Genomic DNA, 17784 nt, shown 5'->3' on the forward strand with positions numbered 1-17784 from the left:
GTGTGTTTCCAGCCACATTTAGCTACATAGGTGCTGGTGCAGAGGCAAAGAGGCAAATTGTAAAGTGTCTGATTGTGCCAAGCCTGTGTGATGAAACAAAAGAAGGGGTAGGGAAAGGGAATTGAGATCGTGGGCAAGGGAATGGGATCGACTTTGGAGTTAAGATTGTTTTGTTGTTGAGTTTAAATTCTAATGTTGTAACCTTTGTTTAAAAAGAGCATGTTACAATATCTTATTTTTACAAAAAATTCTGTTCTTTCTTCCATCCTTTTATTTGTAGTATGCGTGGAGAAATGTCTAATGATCTGTAAATTCTGTTGATAGTTCCCAGTGGCAGGATTTTGAGCACATTTTCATTTCTTTCAGAAGATGAAGATAAAGGTCTGAGTTCTAAAGACAGGCACCTTACTTTCTCTTCCACTTCTCACTTAGTAGCTCATTGACTTTGGGCAAATCACATGCCATTTCAGAGCCTGTATTTCTTTATCTGGAAAAGATGAGAATCAAATGTAATAAAAAAATATAGAAATGCTAAGGAAATTGCAAAATGCCATGCAAATGGTAGTTATTATTAGAAGTAGTCTTAATTTCTAGAAATTATGCTCTTCTATTTTGGAGAGGCCTTATTCTAAAGCTTTAGTTCTTCATTACTACCTTAGGAGAAGGCACTTATGCAGGAATCATAGGTAGGATGACTCAATTTTATCGAAGCCTTCTTTGTCTGTTTTTAGAAATTCATTTTTAATAATGGTAGCTTTAAAATCATAGTGAAATTTTGAGTACTTAACAGGACCATAAAAGTGTCTTTTTTTTTAAAGATAAATCATTCCCGTAACATTTCATATTCAGAATAGTTCTATAGATTGAGTTAGTGGGATAAATGTTCAAGGTGAAAATCTGAAGGTGAATTATACTTACGTAATAGAATAGCTTTGCTACCAGGTAAGCTCATATATTTGGAATGTGTTTTCCCACACATTTGTGAAAGCAAACAAAGGTCTTTTACTCCAAGTTACAGGTAAAACCATGACATTTTGCAAGCTCTAAAATGATTGGATTTTCTAGTCATCAAAGGTTTAACCTGAAGGGTACAGACAAACTGACATGCAAAAACAACAAGCCTGGCCCTGTTCTTTGTAAACACAAGGACATTGGATTTTCCAGTACTTGTTAGAATCAATTTTTACAAGCCTTGTCAAAAGAGGCCAGCTTTATCAACAACATCAAACTGTTTCGAGTTGAGTTATCCGAAGATGTTACAAATTTCTACCTAGTTTGGTGATAACTTTATCCCTCCATTGCTACCTCAGTTTGAAATTCCAAACCACCTTTAAGAAAATAACCTTGGCCCAGTTAGCCAGGTATATCATAAAAATAGCTTTGAAAAAGGGTAAGTACATATCAGTCCAGAAGTAAGAACATTAATGCTGACTCTTTCTCCCTACAAACCATTTTTATAAAGCATAATCAAGATACTTTAATTTAGATAGTTAAGTCCAGCGTTTAGAGAACCTGTAGTTGTTTTCTAACTGCAAAGACTTTAACCAGCTGGACTCTTTAAGCCTTCATGTCATTAAGCTTGTCCTGGATCACTCATTTTCTCTAGTTTCTCAAGCTCTTAACCCAGTCTGTTGTTTTCTCACTGATTATCCAAGTTCTTGCCTCCTGTTTCATACCTATGATTGAAGCCACCAGCCATAAACTACAACTTTCTGCATTATCACCTTCCCTGCTTCCCTAAACACAGCATAGCTACATTCTCATTCAAGTCTCAGAAGGATAGCATGTTTCTCTTCTATTTAAGGAAAATTCCTTCATCTTTGCTCCTAGTTTCATTTATCCTTTTTCCTCTGAGATCTGGATCCCAAAATTTCATCATGTCCTCTGGCTTCAGTCTCTCACTTTCTATTCTGTTTTTTCCCACAGACCGAGCATGCTTGAGTATTTTTATCTATTAATACTAAACAGAAAAGTCCTTGACTCTGCAACCCATTCTAGTTATTGTCCTTTCGTTTGCCTTGTTAAAACTAGACTTGAAGAAATTCACATGTTCCATTGACTCCTCAAGCCCACTCTAGTCTGACCGCCTACAGCCTTCACTCCACTGATTTTAACCAAGAACATCAGCGACCTCATGCTACTACAGTGGACATTCCTCCTCCACGTTCCTTCTTGTGTGGTGCTGCATTATTGCCATGGGCCTTACTAGGGTTCCTGCATCTTTTAACTCCCTAGCTTCCTTCATGCCCTTCTACCACCCTCTCCAGCTTTCCCTTCTCTGGTTTCTTTATGAACTACTCTTGACCCTCCCTTCAACTGTGGCATTCCCTGGGACTCTGTCCTCACACTGCAGATTCTCACTGCATGATGGCAAAGCTTAGTTAACACAGTTGAGGGCACCCCAAACTGTGTTAGCCTTCCACTTTCAGACTTGAATATTAAGCAGCTGGCTTCACATCTCATTCATTCAGTGAATTGTTGATTCATCAATATTCTGATCATCTACCATCACCAGACTGGGTCTTAAAAGACTGAGTAATGAAAATACAGGTTCTGCTGTGTCAATGGGAAAGACGGGGAGAAAAACCAGACAGTGGCCACACAGTGAATCATGTATTCCAAGAGAAGCAAGCAAAGGGTGCCGTGAGCACAAAGCAATAGCGACAATCACTGGTTCTGAGGGCTTTTCAGGACGTTATCCTTGGGACCTTAAGTTAATCAAACATGCAGGAAGAGAGATCCTTTTCCTCATTTCTCTCACATTTCTTACCCCAGTCACTCAGTCACCTAAATTTAAAAAACCCAGTTATCCTTGGCTTCTTTGTCATGTTGGGTTTTCAGTCAGACACCAAGTTCTACTCATTTCAGTCCCAAGATAGGCCTCAAATCCAGCCCACTCCGCCAGTTGTACTACCTCCGTCCTGATTCAAGGCCTCGTCATCTATCACCTGCATTACTGCAGTAGACTCAAGTCAGCTCCATGCTTTAATCTCATTGGATCCACGTTTCCAAGGCCAGTAAAAATGGGCACCTGACTTAGTCACTGCTCTGTGTGAAAGTCTCCCAGTCCTGCAGCAGATGTTCTCCAGCCTCTCATCAGAGTCCCAGAGGCAGGGCGCCCCTAAATCTGTTAGGAGGTCCCAGCACTGCAGATTCTAATTCTGTAGAGCTGCTGGACTGGATGCTTTGTTTTTAAATTCCCTAAGAGATTCTGACACCTGACCAGATTGAGAAACCCTTGGCCTGCAAGGATAAAGTCAGAGCCCCTCTGCCTGTGCATGAGGCCCTTCATGACCTGGCCTCAGCTTAGCAGTCGGCTGCATTTCCTGCCATGTCCTGTGCCACACTTTACCCTCACATTCCAGCAATATTGAACCATGCAATCCCTTACCGTCACGCCATTTTGTGTCTCCCTTCATTTGTCCCTTCTCTTTCTCTTAACCTGAATGAGGTATCTTTCCTTTGTTCCCATGGCAGCGATCAGTGCACAATGATGTTTGCCAGTCATTTCAGACTCTCATCCTCTCATTTTCTGTATCAGTTTATTAAAGATTGCATTAGAGGGTTCAACATTAATGTCATCTTACAATGTACATAAACAAGCTTTTGCTTTTTTCTCATAAATGACCATTTCAATTTATGTAAGAAAAAGTATAATTTATCAACAAGTGCATTTTTAAGTGACTTGTTTGGTTTTGAAACTGAAGGTACATTAAAATGTGGTTTGCTGATTAGTGATATCAAAAATAGACCAAAACAACAACTGCTTTCAGTGACCCAGAGTTTGGGATTCTTGAACTTTGCATTTGAAACAAGCTGATTAAATTTTATAATTTTTATGTTTGTAAATAACAAAGGTTTGGGGCTGCCATTTTCAAGCTTTTCTTTGCAAGTAATTTGGGATGTGGATGGTCCTGATTCTCAGTAAGTCAGAAGTTAAGTTGACAAATTGTCACTGTATTTTTGCTTTTTAATGTTGGCTTTTGAGATATTAGATTCATCTTGATGTTCTATGTAAGAATTTTGATTAGGTAAACACAGTTTTTGGATCTGATGGAGATTGCGACAGAACTTTGCAGAAGTATCATTTCAAAGATGTCAGAATCTGAGTTCTGTCTTGGTATAACGGGTGTAAATTACACAAGGGATGACTGTGAATTTTAAAAGTTATAGTGGTCAGAACCACCACCACCTAGACTTGGTTGCAATACTGATTATGCCTGCCTGAGTCATGACCTGAGTCATGAGCACATTCATTTGTTTTCCACGAAAAGAAAGCATGTTTAGATAGTTACACTATTTTTTGATTTTTCAAAAATCACAGTTGCCTCTACCAATTTAAACCCCATGCTCCAAATTCCAGAAGTTGACGAGCCCTGACTGGGACTAACGTAGCTTGAGATCTGAATTGTGTGACTCCAGATAAGTTACTCAACCTCTCTAAACTTCAGTTTGCTTTGCTGTAAAATGTAGAGAATATTGTACCACCTGCCTCACAGGGTTGTTGTGAGTATTAAGTAGTACTTACCATAATCACTTAGTAAATGGTAGCTGCATTATTATTACTACATTTAAAAATACTCACCTGTTTACTTGTCCACTTTGCCACAAGACTGTAAATTTCTGGAGCCCTTGACTTTTTCATATTTGCATCTCCAGTACCTGCCTAGAGTCTAATGTAGTTGTGATTCACTGTTTGCCGAACTGAATAAAACAATGTCCATCCAAAAGGAAAACATATATCTAGCAGAGGAACACCAGAAAGGGAACTAAAAGGGCAAAGGGGAAATGAAAAGGCTTGTTGCAGGTATTACAGACAAGCTCAATGAGCCTTCTTTTCTGGGCCTCGGTCCTGCTCCCCTCTAGTTGGTCTTCCACCATGCCAGGTAGGCCAGCTGGGCCTAGAGCAGAGAGGACATTCCTTCAGTATTTCACTAACGGACTCAACATTGAAAAACCCAACTTTTGTGATAAATTAAATTGTACTGGGTGCTAACTTTTCATTAGTCTTTGCCACACTTTTTGTTGAGCTAGAGATAGCAGTGAGTGCCCATAAGTGACATGTAATGTAAGGCTACATTATATGGGGATTATGCTTTTGGTATTTATTCAAATCCAGAGTCTGTTATTTGAAGACGCCATTTTTTTGCAGCTTTATTTTCCAGGTCCTGTGAATAACAGGACACTTATTTTCTTGGCTACTTTGTAAAGTTTTAAAAAATGTGATGTTTGGCTGGGTGTGGTGGCTCACGCCTATAATCCCAGCACTTTGGGAGGCCGAGGTGGGTGGATCACTTGAGGTCAGGAATTTGAGACCAGCCTGACCAACATGGCGAAACCTGTCTCTACTAAAAATAAAAAATTAGCTGGGTGTGGTGGCGGGCGGGCGTCTGTAATCCCAGCTTCTTGGGAGGCTGAGGCAGGAGAATCGCTTGAACCCAGGAGGCAGAATGAGCCAAGATTGTGCCACTGCACTCCAGCCTGGATGACAGAGACTCTGTTTCAAAATAAATAAATAAATAAAAATAAAATAAAATATAAAATAAATAAATAAATGTGATGTTTGTTGTATATCCCCTGAGTCTCTACTATTGGAAATCATATGTACCTTTTTTTTAAAATTTTTTTCTTTTATTCTCCCCGTCTTTTGTTTGTTCATTTTTTAACACATACAGGCTATTATACCTTCATTAATGAGAGCAATGGGTATATGAGAATATGTTTAAATTCACGTATTGCTGCATTTGCCAGCAAGGACCTAGACTCAATATTGTCATAAACTAAAGTTGTGTGTGTACGTTATGCATATTTACATTTAAGCAGATTGAAGCTGAATTTCCATTGACCATCTCATTGCAGTGTACCTTTCTGGCAATCATGTTTTGATTATTTTCAAACGTATTATTCTATTGCAAATAGATCATATGAAATGATATTCAAGAATAGTGACCATGAAGTACTGCTTATAAAATATTTGTATGAAGACTTATTTCTTGATTTTACTTCTAGGACATTCTTCTAAGTTTTTTGTTATTGTTGTTTTGAGACAGGGTCTCACTCTGTAACCCAGGCTGGAGTGCAGTGGCATTATCTTGGCTCACTGTAACCTCCACTTCCCAGGCTCATGTGATCCCCCCACCTCAGCCTCTTGAGTAGCTGGGACTACAGGCGCATGCCACCATGCCCAGCTAATTTGTGTGTGTGTGTGTGTGTATATTTTATTTTATTTTTTTGGTAGAGATGGGGGTCTTGCCATGGTGCCCAGCCTGGTCTCAAACTCCTGGTCTCAAGTGATCCACCCACCTTGGCCTCCCAAAGTGCTGGGATTACAGGCATGATCCACTGCACCTGGCCGGTTCTTTTAAGGTTTTAGTATTAGAAGAATATCTTTAATATAGGAGTGCTTTTACCTTATGGCTTAGCAAAGGCTGTAAAGATATTCTTTTGTATTTACAGTTTTCTAGGCTACCAGGAGTTTTCTCTATGTGTAGTATTTTTTGCTTTAATATCTGATTCTGTTTTTAGAAGTCTTTAGAAATGTATTTATTGAATCTTCTAGTTGTCTAGGTAAAATCCAATTTTATGTGAATCAAGTTAGAGATATTTGTAAAAGAACTTTTGCTGGGCACAGTGGCTCACACCTGTAACCCAGCACTTTGGGAGGCCGAGGTGGGCAGATCACGAGGTCAGGAGATCGAGATCATCCTGGCTAACACGGTGAAACCCCATCTCTACTAAAAATACAAAAAATTAGCCGGGCGTGGTGGTGGGCGCCTGTAGTCCCAGCTACTCGGGAGGCTGAGGCAGGAGAATGGCTTGAACCTGGGAGGCGGAGGTTGCAGTGAGCCTGGGTGACAGTGAGACTCCGTCTCAAAAAAAAAAAAAAAAAATTTTTTTTGCAAATAGTAACATTTTATTTAAATATCTGTTACTATTTGTGATTTATTTCCTTCCTTTTTAGTGGATGATGCTGGCAAAATAGAACACGACGGTTCTTCTGGAATGACCATGGACACAGAGTCAGAAATTGATCCTTGTAAAGTGGATGGCACTTGCCCTGAGGTCATCAAGGTGTACATTTTTAAAGCTGACCCTGGAGAAGATGACTTAGGTAAGAAGAAGTGTTTAGACATTATACATCCTCATCCACATGTTTCAGCCTGATTACTTTTGGGTTATCTAGATTGAGAACATTTGGAGTCTCTTCTGAAGTAACTTTTATATAAGAATTCCAATGTAGTAATAGCAAAGTTTGTAAAAATAAGAAAAGTATGTAAAAAGAAATAGGTGGAAATGAAGTTTTCACATAAATTATTGAAGCTGTCATCTTCTCTGATAGGTGGAACTGTAGACATTGTGGAGAGTGAGCCTGAGAATGATCATGGAGTTGAACTGCTTGATCAGAACAGCAGTATTCGTGTTCCCAGGGAAAAGATGGTTTATATGACTGTCAATGACTCTCAGCCAGAAGATGAAGATTTAAGTAAGTAGGTGGCCTTTTTGTGGGAGAAAATTTTATGTTTCTGGAGCTTTTAAGTGGCCAGTGTTTGAAATAAGTAGCATTATTTTAGAGATTATTATGTTACTACATTCCAAGGGAAACATCAGTGACTCTTTTATATATGCTTATGATGTTGCTTTAAAACCAAGTTATGGTGAAAGCCAAGAAGTAAATGATTCATTCAACAGATATGTATTGAGTGCTTACTACATGAAAGCTATGTTCTAGGTATGTAATATTTGGACCTTCTTTCCATTTTGTCTATTAACTGAATTCAAATAAAAACGTGTTTCCTGTGATCTCTGTAAACCTGGTCACAGAAGTTTTTGTAACTTTCTACTTAGATGTTGCTGAAATCGCTGACGAAGTTTATATGGAAGTGATCGTAGGAGAGGAGGATGCTGCGGCAGCAGCGGCAGCCGCCGCCGTGCATGAGCAGCAAATGGATGACAATGAAATCAAAACCTTCATGCCAATCGCATGGGCAGCAGCTTATGGTAAGTTGCCCAGCAGCTCTTAGCATTGAAGAAGTTGGTTCTTGAACATGAATCCATGATTGAAAAATGGTTTCTGTGGTCTTAGGTTTCAGAAGTCTGAAATACCAGTATCCTGTAAGGATTATTTGAATTGAATTAGAGTATAAAGTCTACTTTTTGTCTTTATTTTTAACAGGAATTTCCTTCATGTGTATATTACGTAGAAGGAAGTACTGCAAGAAGTACACTGGCTTTCAGGCTGAAAGTTTTCATCTTGATTATGTTTGGCCCATGACTTTTTCATTTTGGGAGACAACAAGGGAGTCCATGGGGCAAAAATGCTGACATGCATTTTTTAGCTTTGGAAGCTAGGCGTTTCCCACGGTCTCGCGATAATAAATGTGCTCATAAAACCCATGACCTAGAATGGGGAATTTCTGTCATTCATGAGTATCATGGCTTACTTTTCGTTGTTGTAGTTAATAAAGAATTCCTAATTCTTTAAAATTTATAATACTGTATAATTTTGTTTTTTAATACACATTGTTAGGTAATAATTCTGATGGAATTGAAAACCGGAATGGCACTGCAAGTGCCCTCTTGCACATAGATGAGTCTGCTGGCCTCGGCAGACTGGCTAAACAAAAACCAAAGAAAAGGAGAAGACCTGATTCCAGGCAGTACCAAACAGGTGAGGGCGCACGAGTTCCATGGCGCAGCGTGCTCTGCGAGCTCTCAGAGGAAACTCTAGTATGTATCCACAGGGGTGTCAAAATGGCATTTTAGCTGCTAGACCATATATAGCTTTGTCTACTGAACTTGAAAATATAATTTTCAGAATTCAGTGATATTCATGAATGATTTCCTTGGATAAAAAGCAACAGGGCTGAAACATGGATGAGAAAAATTGAAAACTTGGATGATTTTTATGTGTACATGGAATGAAATCCCTCAAATATGTTATAAGCATTAACTTTTAAAATAATATATTTAGAGAATCTGTGTCAGCATAAAGCAGGCATAATTTACAGAGCAGCAGGATAAGTACTTTAGTTCATATGACATTCCTATTGTATGATTTGCATATTAAAAATTTTATGGGTATATTTAAACTTTGCTGTAAGTTAATGTAACTTATGTTTTTTGGAATAAACAGTGGAAATTTTTGTCACCAAAGTTTATGAATAATTTTCCACCAGTTTATTTACTTATTTTTTTTGAGGCAGAATCTTGCTCTCTCACCCAGGCTGGAGTGCAGTGGCGTGATCTCAACTGACACTGCAACCTGTGCCTCCTGGGTACAAGTGATTCTCTTGCCTCAGCCTTCCAAACGTCTAGGATTACAGATATGTGCCACCGTGCCCCACTAATTTTCGTATTTTTAGTAGAGACGGGTTTTCAGCATGTTATGTTGGTCAGGGTGGTCTCGAACTCCTGAGTTCAGGTGATCTGCCTGCCTCGGCCTCCCAAGGTGCTGGGATTACAGGTGTGAGCCACCATGCCCAGCCAATTTTCCACCAATTTCTAAATTGCTATAGGTTTAATCACTAATTGATAAAAGTTACATATTCATTAATTTTATTAAACTAGAGGGAGTGAAGGTGGTACCGTCCTCATGAATGAAGTTTCCAGACCATTTTCTCTATGACTAGGTTGCTATATCTCTTGTGTTGAAAAACAGTAAAAGGAATGTTAAGTAGCAAATAGTCCAATTTAGGAGTCCTTGGCCAACCGTGGTCAGAACCCACACTTTACATTCGCAAAGAAACTGGAACAGAACTTGGTTTGAGCACTCATACTCCTTTCTTTTCCTTTCTTAGCAATAATTATTGGCCCTGATGGACATCCTTTGACTGTCTATCCTTGCATGATTTGTGGGAAGAAGTTTAAGTCAAGAGGTTTTTTGAAAAGGCACATGAAAAACCATCCCGAACACCTTGCCAAGAAGAAATACCGCTGTACTGACTGTGATTACACTACCAACAAGAAGATAAGTTTACACAACCACCTGGAGAGCCACAAGCTGACCAGCAAGGCAGAGAAGGCCATTGAATGCGATGAGTGTGGGAAGCATTTCTCTCATGCAGGGGCTTTGTTTACTCACAAAATGGTGCATAAGGAAAAAGGAGCCAACAAAATGCACAAGTGTAAATTCTGTGAATACGAGACAGCTGAACAAGGGTTATTGAATCGCCACCTCTTGGCGGTCCACAGCAAGAACTTTCCTCATATTTGTGTGGAGTGTGGTAAGGGTTTTCGTCACCCGTCAGAGCTCAAAAAGCACATGAGAATCCATACTGGGGAGAAGCCGTACCAATGCCAGTACTGCGAATATAGGTCTGCAGACTCTTCTAACTTGAAAACGCATGTCAAAACTAAGCATAGTAAAGAGATGCCATTCAAGTGTGACATTTGTCTTCTGACTTTCTCAGATACCAAAGAGGTGCAGCAACATGCTCTTATCCACCAAGAAAGCAAAACACACCAGTGTTTGCATTGTGACCACAAGAGTTCGAACTCAAGTGATTTGAAACGACACATAATTTCAGTTCACACGAAAGACTACCCCCATAAGTGTGACATGTGTGATAAAGGCTTTCACAGGCCTTCAGAACTCAAGAAACACGTGGCTGCCCACAAGGGCAAAAAAATGCACCAGTGTAGACATTGTGACTTTAAGATTGCAGATCCATTTGTTCTAAGTCGCCATATTCTCTCAGTTCACACAAAGGATCTTCCATTTAGGTGCAAGAGATGTAGAAAGGGATTTAGGCAACAGAATGAGCTTAAAAAGCATATGAAGACACACAGTGGCAGGAAAGTGTATCAGTGTGAGTACTGTGAGTATAGCACTACAGATGCCTCAGGCTTTAAACGGCACGTTATTTCCATTCACACGAAAGACTATCCTCACCGGTGTGAGTACTGCAAGAAAGGCTTCCGAAGACCTTCAGAAAAGAACCAGCACATAATGCGACATCATAAAGAAGTTGGCCTGCCCTAACAATGCTTCTACAGAACGTTTGTGGAGATAATTGGCCTTGAAGCAGAAAATTCATTTTAAAGCCAATCAGTCTCGTTCACATATAATACTGTATATTGATTTATGCTGTGTACAAATAGAATTATTGCTTCTAGTTGACTTTTTTTAATATACATTTTGTTCAGTAGTGTGTTCTGAATTCTATTCAGTTTGTTTAATAAATGGGGAAAACTGGCAACATGCTAGTTACTTTTAATAAAGTAATCCCTGATTCTATACCGAAGTTTTATATCTTAGAATTTTATATTTATTTAAATATTTACCTTGCTTACCTTGATGGTACTCTTCTAAGACCATTAACTTAAGGTAACTTTATATTGGTAACTCTGAAAGTATTCATGTTGACTCATTTTTTTTCCCCATACATTTCTCACAATAAAATTGTCAGAGACATCTACTAATATAAATGGGAGATTTTACAGTCAGGTCTAATTATCGTAACATGGAAGTCATTTACTTGTCTTGCTTAATATTTTCAGACCACTTGACAGTGAGAGTTTCCATTTGAGCTTTTGCGTCCCTGGCTTTGCTGAGTAAAGAGCAGTGGCTGGGTTCGTGTTTACTTTTCAAATACACTTCTTTTGGCTTTCTTTGGATTATTTACATCTTTTGTCAGCATAGCAAACTTTTAGAAAACCTTATTGAAAAATTGTGCTTGATCATGTTGTATTTTGATTATTCTGTCTGTGCGGCTTCGTCTTGGAATGGTTGTGTGCTACAAATGACACTTACTGAGGACTGCATTTTGGAATCTCCTAGAGGTAACTCATGGCTTATAGGATCTTTTGCAACTTTATGTATGTAAATGTACCCTGAATTATATATATACACATATATATCATGTACCTGTGTGTATTGCTTATTTTGCATATTTATACACACAGCCCCAAGTAGTAGTTGTTTAAAATCTATAATGAAAAGTATTAAATTTACAATAACATGAAAGATCCAGGGATGCATGAGAGAGCATTTTGTAAGTCATGCTCTTCAGAGAGACTACTCAGGTGAAGAATTAGAAGGAAAATAAGGACACTAGTATTTTTAAAGAGTAAAGATATTTTCTTTTAAATATCTTTGGTAATTGAAAAATAGAGGTTAAGATGTTTCTAGGTAGAATGTTTTCATACAATTTCAGCTCCATGTCTTTATATTTTTCTGAAAAGCAAATGAGTATCCAGACATGACTCCCACAGTTCTCTTTGAGAAGCCTGAGAGGGAACTCTGTCTGTCTTACCTAGTGAGGGGGATGGAAAAGAAGCGATGGCTCTGTGGACCAGAGAACAGGTGCTAATTATGACTTCACACTCGGCAAGTTCAGGCCGATCTCTTATTTCTCAGTTACAGTTAGCAAACTTTAAAAACTTAACACTCAAGTTGGCTTTGATTAAAAGGTAAAGATGTGTTTTAAGTGGATAAGGAAAGTCTGAGGCCTTACTTGGAACATCACTAAGTCTTCCACAGGTTTTTTTTTTTTTTTTTTTTAAGACGGAATCTTGCTCTGTTGCCCAGGCTGGACTGCAGTGGTGCGATCTCAGCTCTTGCAACCTCTGCTTCCTGGGTTCAAGCAGTTATCTGCCTCAGCCTCTCGAGTAGCTGGGATTACAGGCGCCCACCACCACGCTCGGCTAATTTTTTATATTTTTAGTAGAGATGGGGTTTCACCATCTTGGCCAGGCTGGTCTTGAACCCTAACTTCGTGATCCACCTGCCTCGGCCTTCCATAGTGCTGGGATTACAGGCGTGAGCCACCGCGCCCAGACACCACATAGGTCTGAATCAGTGTCATACATTCATAAAACAAACTCGGTTAATTAGAATTTGGTTATGTTAAGACGAATCTTGGAGAACAGGAAACAGTTTTTGGGGTCCCTTCAGTTGGCTATTGGTCCGTATGCTTCTAGCACATTGTAGGAGATTTAGAAATTGTCTTCCCACCCGATAGCTGCCTTGTCACCTCATTATGGTGCTCCATTCCCTGTGTGCTTAGGTTTTTACCTTTCATCTTTCTCTTTGCCATTGATGTTTGTATTCAAGAGTTATATTTTTAGGGTTAGAAATAAAAATATTTGGTGTTTGGCAAACCTCTGAAGTGCCAGACTGACTTAGTCTAGTTTTAAACCAAGTGCTTTAGGCAGGTGTGAACTCCAGCCCAAATGCCAGTCAAAGTCAAGGCATGGGTTTTCCTAGCCTATCTTATAGGAAATTCCTGTACCTTCTTGGCCCCCATAATGTGCTTTTTTTTTTTTTTTTTTTTAAACTTAGAATTTTGTGATCCATGATTCATTGCCCTGTGATTCTTGAAAGCTCTGTCTGTTTTTTTGTGAGAACCTTTAAAATCTCCCTTAATTTTTATTTTCCCAGAAATAATGTAAAAACACTTAAAAGAAAGTGGAAATGTATTAATTTTAAATCCTATAAAATTAATACAGAAAATATAAATGATTGGGTCATTTAACTATTTTTTTTAAATAAACTGAAAGATAAAGAACACAACACTTCACACATTTTATATTTCTCTTACATACTCTGGAATCATACACAGTTCTTTTCTTTTTAAAGCACAACATTAAAACCTTTAAAAGGTATTTAAGGGTTTGGTCAAGTGAATATGATAAAACATACTTGTCTGTATAAAGAGAAAATGAAATCGTAGTCACTGTTATGTACTGACATTAGTTACAACCTAGTTTTAATTCTTAAAACAATTTTGATTAGCAAAGCTAAAAAAATGGATGTTTCAGTTAAATGTTTTAAAGAGGTACAGATTTTTACAAGGACATAATATAAGTTATTGTTCTGTAGAAATATCCTATTAAATATTGTATGTCCCTCCCTCTGTACACTTTGTAAAGAAAGTAAAATACATAAAAAGAAAATCATATAGGGATGTGTGACATTATTGTAATTGTGTACTTGAGAATAACGTGCAAAAATAAAAATCAGAATATTTTCCTGTTATTGAATGTTTAGTCTATTTGATACCAGTACTAAGTTAATGCTTTTTCTTAAGGAAAAAAAATGTACAGTTTTTGTAAACCTAATAAACATCAAAAGCAGTGGATTATTTTCATCCCCCCATTTCTTAATTTCTTTTTCACAGCAGTGGAATGCAAAGTGCTTGATTGCTTTGAATTTTGTGACTCGGATGCAAATACTGGTAATATTTCAGTTCTGTGAATTTGCAAGTAATATTTCAGAGAAGTTAAGAGGTGATTGGTGAGTCCTTTGACGAGCATGTCCTTGGGATTCATTTTTTCTTTTATCTTCATAAAGGATTTATTTTATTAGCATCTCCAATTCCCTTGAGATAAATTACTCATGCATAAAGTGGTTTTTGAGAGCACTTAAAGTTCATTTCAGTATTAATTTACAGCATATTTAATCAGTGGGGACTGTTACCACCTCCACAACAGAAATCATGCCCTCGAGTTACCCCACTGCACCCAGTTCAGAGGATTAGTAGATGCTAACATACTAGGGAATGGTCATTGCCACAGTTAAAAATCGGCAGTTAAGTAAATGTCAGGAGTCAAAAAGAGATAGAGTTGTGCCATCTTTGATTTTATAGACAAGATTCTGCAGTTCTTCCAACTGTATGAACAAACAAATGTTTGCCTAATAGTTGAAACAATAAATTAAAATTTTAGGTAAATGACGAAGGGAATGTGGTGAATGTCACTGTAGAGAGCCATAAATCAGACAAAACCATACATACCATGCTGAAAAACTTTGGTAATGGAACACCCAACAAATGACACCTAACCTGTCTGTGATCCAACAAGTCAGATAACATGCTGCTTTATTTGTATTCTCTGGTAATCTCAGTATTAATAATTTCATTTCCCACAAATTCTAGCATTCATGTAAGGAAAAACATGGCTAATCAATATCTTAAAGGGGCAATCTTTCAGAGCAGTGGTTTTCAAAGTGTGGCCGGGCAGCATTGGCAGCATCTTAATCTGCTGGGACTTTGTTAAAGATGCAAATTCTCAGCCCCACCCTAGTCCTACTGAATTGGGAAACTGGCGTGGGACCTAGCAATCTTTATTTTAACATGTTCAGGTGATTCTGATGCCTGTTCAAACTTGGGAAACACTTTTAGAGCACTTGAGGAACCTAAAAGATGACTGGTTCACCATTTTGTGTGGTAGATAAGAAAATCACAAAAAATCTGAAATGAACAGTGAGAGAAAAATAGCACCCCAGACAGTTTATACCTTCCATTTGCTGTTTTAAAAGTGTGAGCCTGCCAAGTCAACAAGTATGCCTTTAGCGCACATGTAAATAGCCTGCACTTCCTAAATCTTGTGTGGCCTCCCATAGTTACATTCCTGAAAGGTAAATTGAGTTCAGAGGAAGATTCAGCATTTAAAAGAGAAGGGTTGAAAAAGGTGTGTGTGTGTGTGTGTGTGTGTGTGTGTGTGTAATTGGCCCAGGGTTACTTAAGTAAATCATAACCATTTTGCCACATTCTGTAACTGTTTAGTTAAGGTCAAATTAAGTTTACCCTATGGATTTTGTTTCATCTTTTGTTTCGTGTATATACTGTTTGCCTTTTTCATAAAAATCTTGGATTTGTTATATATTGTTCCTGTTATTTTTGACATCTTTGCTATTGTAAATAAATTACTATTTTGTTTTAAGTTACCCTAGTGGAGTGTTGGCTATAGACAAGGTATATACTCGAAATGAGGAGACTTAAATCACACAGTTAATGAATTCCCAACTTGTTCGAAGCTGGAGGTGATCCGACTCCCTTCAGTAGTTCAACACTAATAATAGCACCAAGGAACATGTCACTGGTGCATATAGGCGTAGCATCTGTACCGACTTGGATTTCAAAATCATGTTCTGACCTCTGCGATGGAAATACTCAGTCCATCAAGTTTGAGGTCAAAATCAAGAATTACTTTCCTTTACTTGGTTTTTCCTATTCAATTGGTCTCCCATGTTACTTGTATTGCTGGTATTGGTGGACCCAAAGGATCTGGCATTACAGTGACCTGTTGAGACTGTAAAGCTACCAGGAGACTTGGCTACTAAAAACCTGCTCAGGACTTCTAGATGTCGTTTGGCTATGTGAACCACCACAGAAGTATCTAAACACATTGACTAAAAGTATAGAATAGTTAACTAGACCTATATTATTTTGCTTTCTAAGAGGCCAGTTTCTGCTTTTAAATGCAGAACCCATTTCCTTTTGTCTGAGATTCTTTGAAATAAGAGGGGTATTGCAAAGCCATCTGTTGGGGTTTTGAAGGTTCTAGTCACCTGTCCTCCCCTCTTGAGTTCTAACCACATTGAAAATAGACAAGAAACCACCAATTAAGTGTGCAATTTATTCTAGTAAGGCTGGATTGGGAGACCCAGAGGCTGAGGTGAGTCTGTTTCCAGTCTATTTCCCTCCAATGTAGGCCTTGACTGATGCAGCCAGTCATTTGAAGGCATGGGGCCTACCTTCCACTCCTTTGTGAGCTATCAAGAGACTAGTTCTCTCATCAGAGAAAGGGAGCATCTACTCCAGCCCTCCCAGGCTAGAACACAGGAAAAGGGGGAGAAGAGTTCCCTTACATCATCCTGATAAAGGTTAGTCCAATTCTGGATTGCCCTCTGACATTAGCACACTAGCAACATGTGAGGTTTCCCCATTAGCCTTGCATGTTTGTGTCCACTTTTATTTTTACTGTTCCGCCTTGAAGTGGCAGTTGTGGCAGACTTTCTAAAGTTCCTTTCTCTCTCAAGGCAGTATGCTTTGGTTGTTCTTCAGAAAATTAATTTTTAAAGGGCAAATGTACTTACTATACAAAGATGGAAATCTTGCAAGTTATTTTTATTGCATGCTTTCGTAACAAAAATTGGGAAAATGACCCACAAGGCCACCACCTTTATTAAAGGGATTGCTTGTCTTTTTTCTCTTCTAATCTTAGTCCATATACATAAATCTTTTATCTGTCTTGTAACCACAATATCAATTCGATTCTGGGTTCAGGGATTTTCTTTTCAAACATCAAATGTAATTCATGTGTCTACACCAGTATATGGGAGAGTTCGTTCCCCTCAACCTTACAAACAGTGGGTGTTACAGCTAATTTCACAGGTTAAAAAAATAAAGAATATGTCATAGGTGGGAATTGAACAATGAGAACTCATGGACACAGGAAGGGGAACATCACACTCCGGGGACTGTTGTGGGGTGGGGGGAAGGGGGAGGGACAGCATTAGGAGATATACCTAATGCTAAATGACGAGTTAATGGGTGCAGCAAAACAACACGGCACATGGATACATATGTAACAAACCTGCACATTGTGCACATGTACCCTAAAACCCTAAAGTATAATAATAATAAAAAAAAGAATATGTCATTGCTGTTTCAATTTGCTTTGAGTGGACTCCTAGTGGAGTTTAATACTTTTATGTATATAATAGCACTTAAGTTGTCACTCTGATAAACTGCCTATTCAAATCCTGTGCCCCATTTTCTATTTGGAGTTCTTTGTACATTAAGCCTATTAACTTTCTAATACATTTGCTGCACATTTTTGTAGTCCATGATTTATCTTGTTATTGCTTATGTAATCTTTTCATATATAAAAATCTTTAATATTTGTGTAATCAAATGTTTTTTTTTTTTTCCCTTTATGATTCCTAGTGTTTCTTGTTCTACTTAAAAAGGTCTTTTCTGGCCGGGCGCGGTGGCTCAAGCCTGTAATCCCAGCACTTTGGGAGGCCGAGGCGGGCGGATCACAAGGTCAGGAGATCGA

The 17784-nt window shown here is 38.4% G+C and overlaps 1 protein-coding gene across 4 annotated transcripts in view; it reads left to right on the forward strand.

Annotated features, from left to right (window-relative positions):
• The window catches only part of ZFX (zinc finger protein X-linked), a 68997-nt gene extending 53330 nt beyond the window's left edge, over nt 1-15667 (forward strand). For all 4 annotated transcript variants that reach the window (XM_004092381.3, XM_004092382.3, XM_012500968.2 and 1 more), the window contains 5 exons: nt 6962-7111; nt 7340-7483; nt 7846-7998; nt 8528-8668; nt 9798-15667. In XM_004092381.3, coding sequence (XP_004092429.1) covers nt 6962-7111; nt 7340-7483; nt 7846-7998; nt 8528-8668; nt 9798-10981 — 1772 coding nt within the window. In that variant the 3' untranslated portion in view covers nt 10982-15667. The remainder of the gene's footprint in view (nt 1-6961; nt 7112-7339; nt 7484-7845; nt 7999-8527; nt 8669-9797) is intronic.
• The last annotated feature ends 2117 nt before the right edge of the window (nt 15668-17784 follow it).

This window comes from Nomascus leucogenys, chromosome X, assembly GCF_006542625.1.
Source record: "Nomascus leucogenys isolate Asia chromosome X, Asia_NLE_v1, whole genome shotgun sequence".
NCBI lineage: Eukaryota > Metazoa > Chordata > Mammalia > Primates > Hylobatidae > Nomascus > Nomascus leucogenys.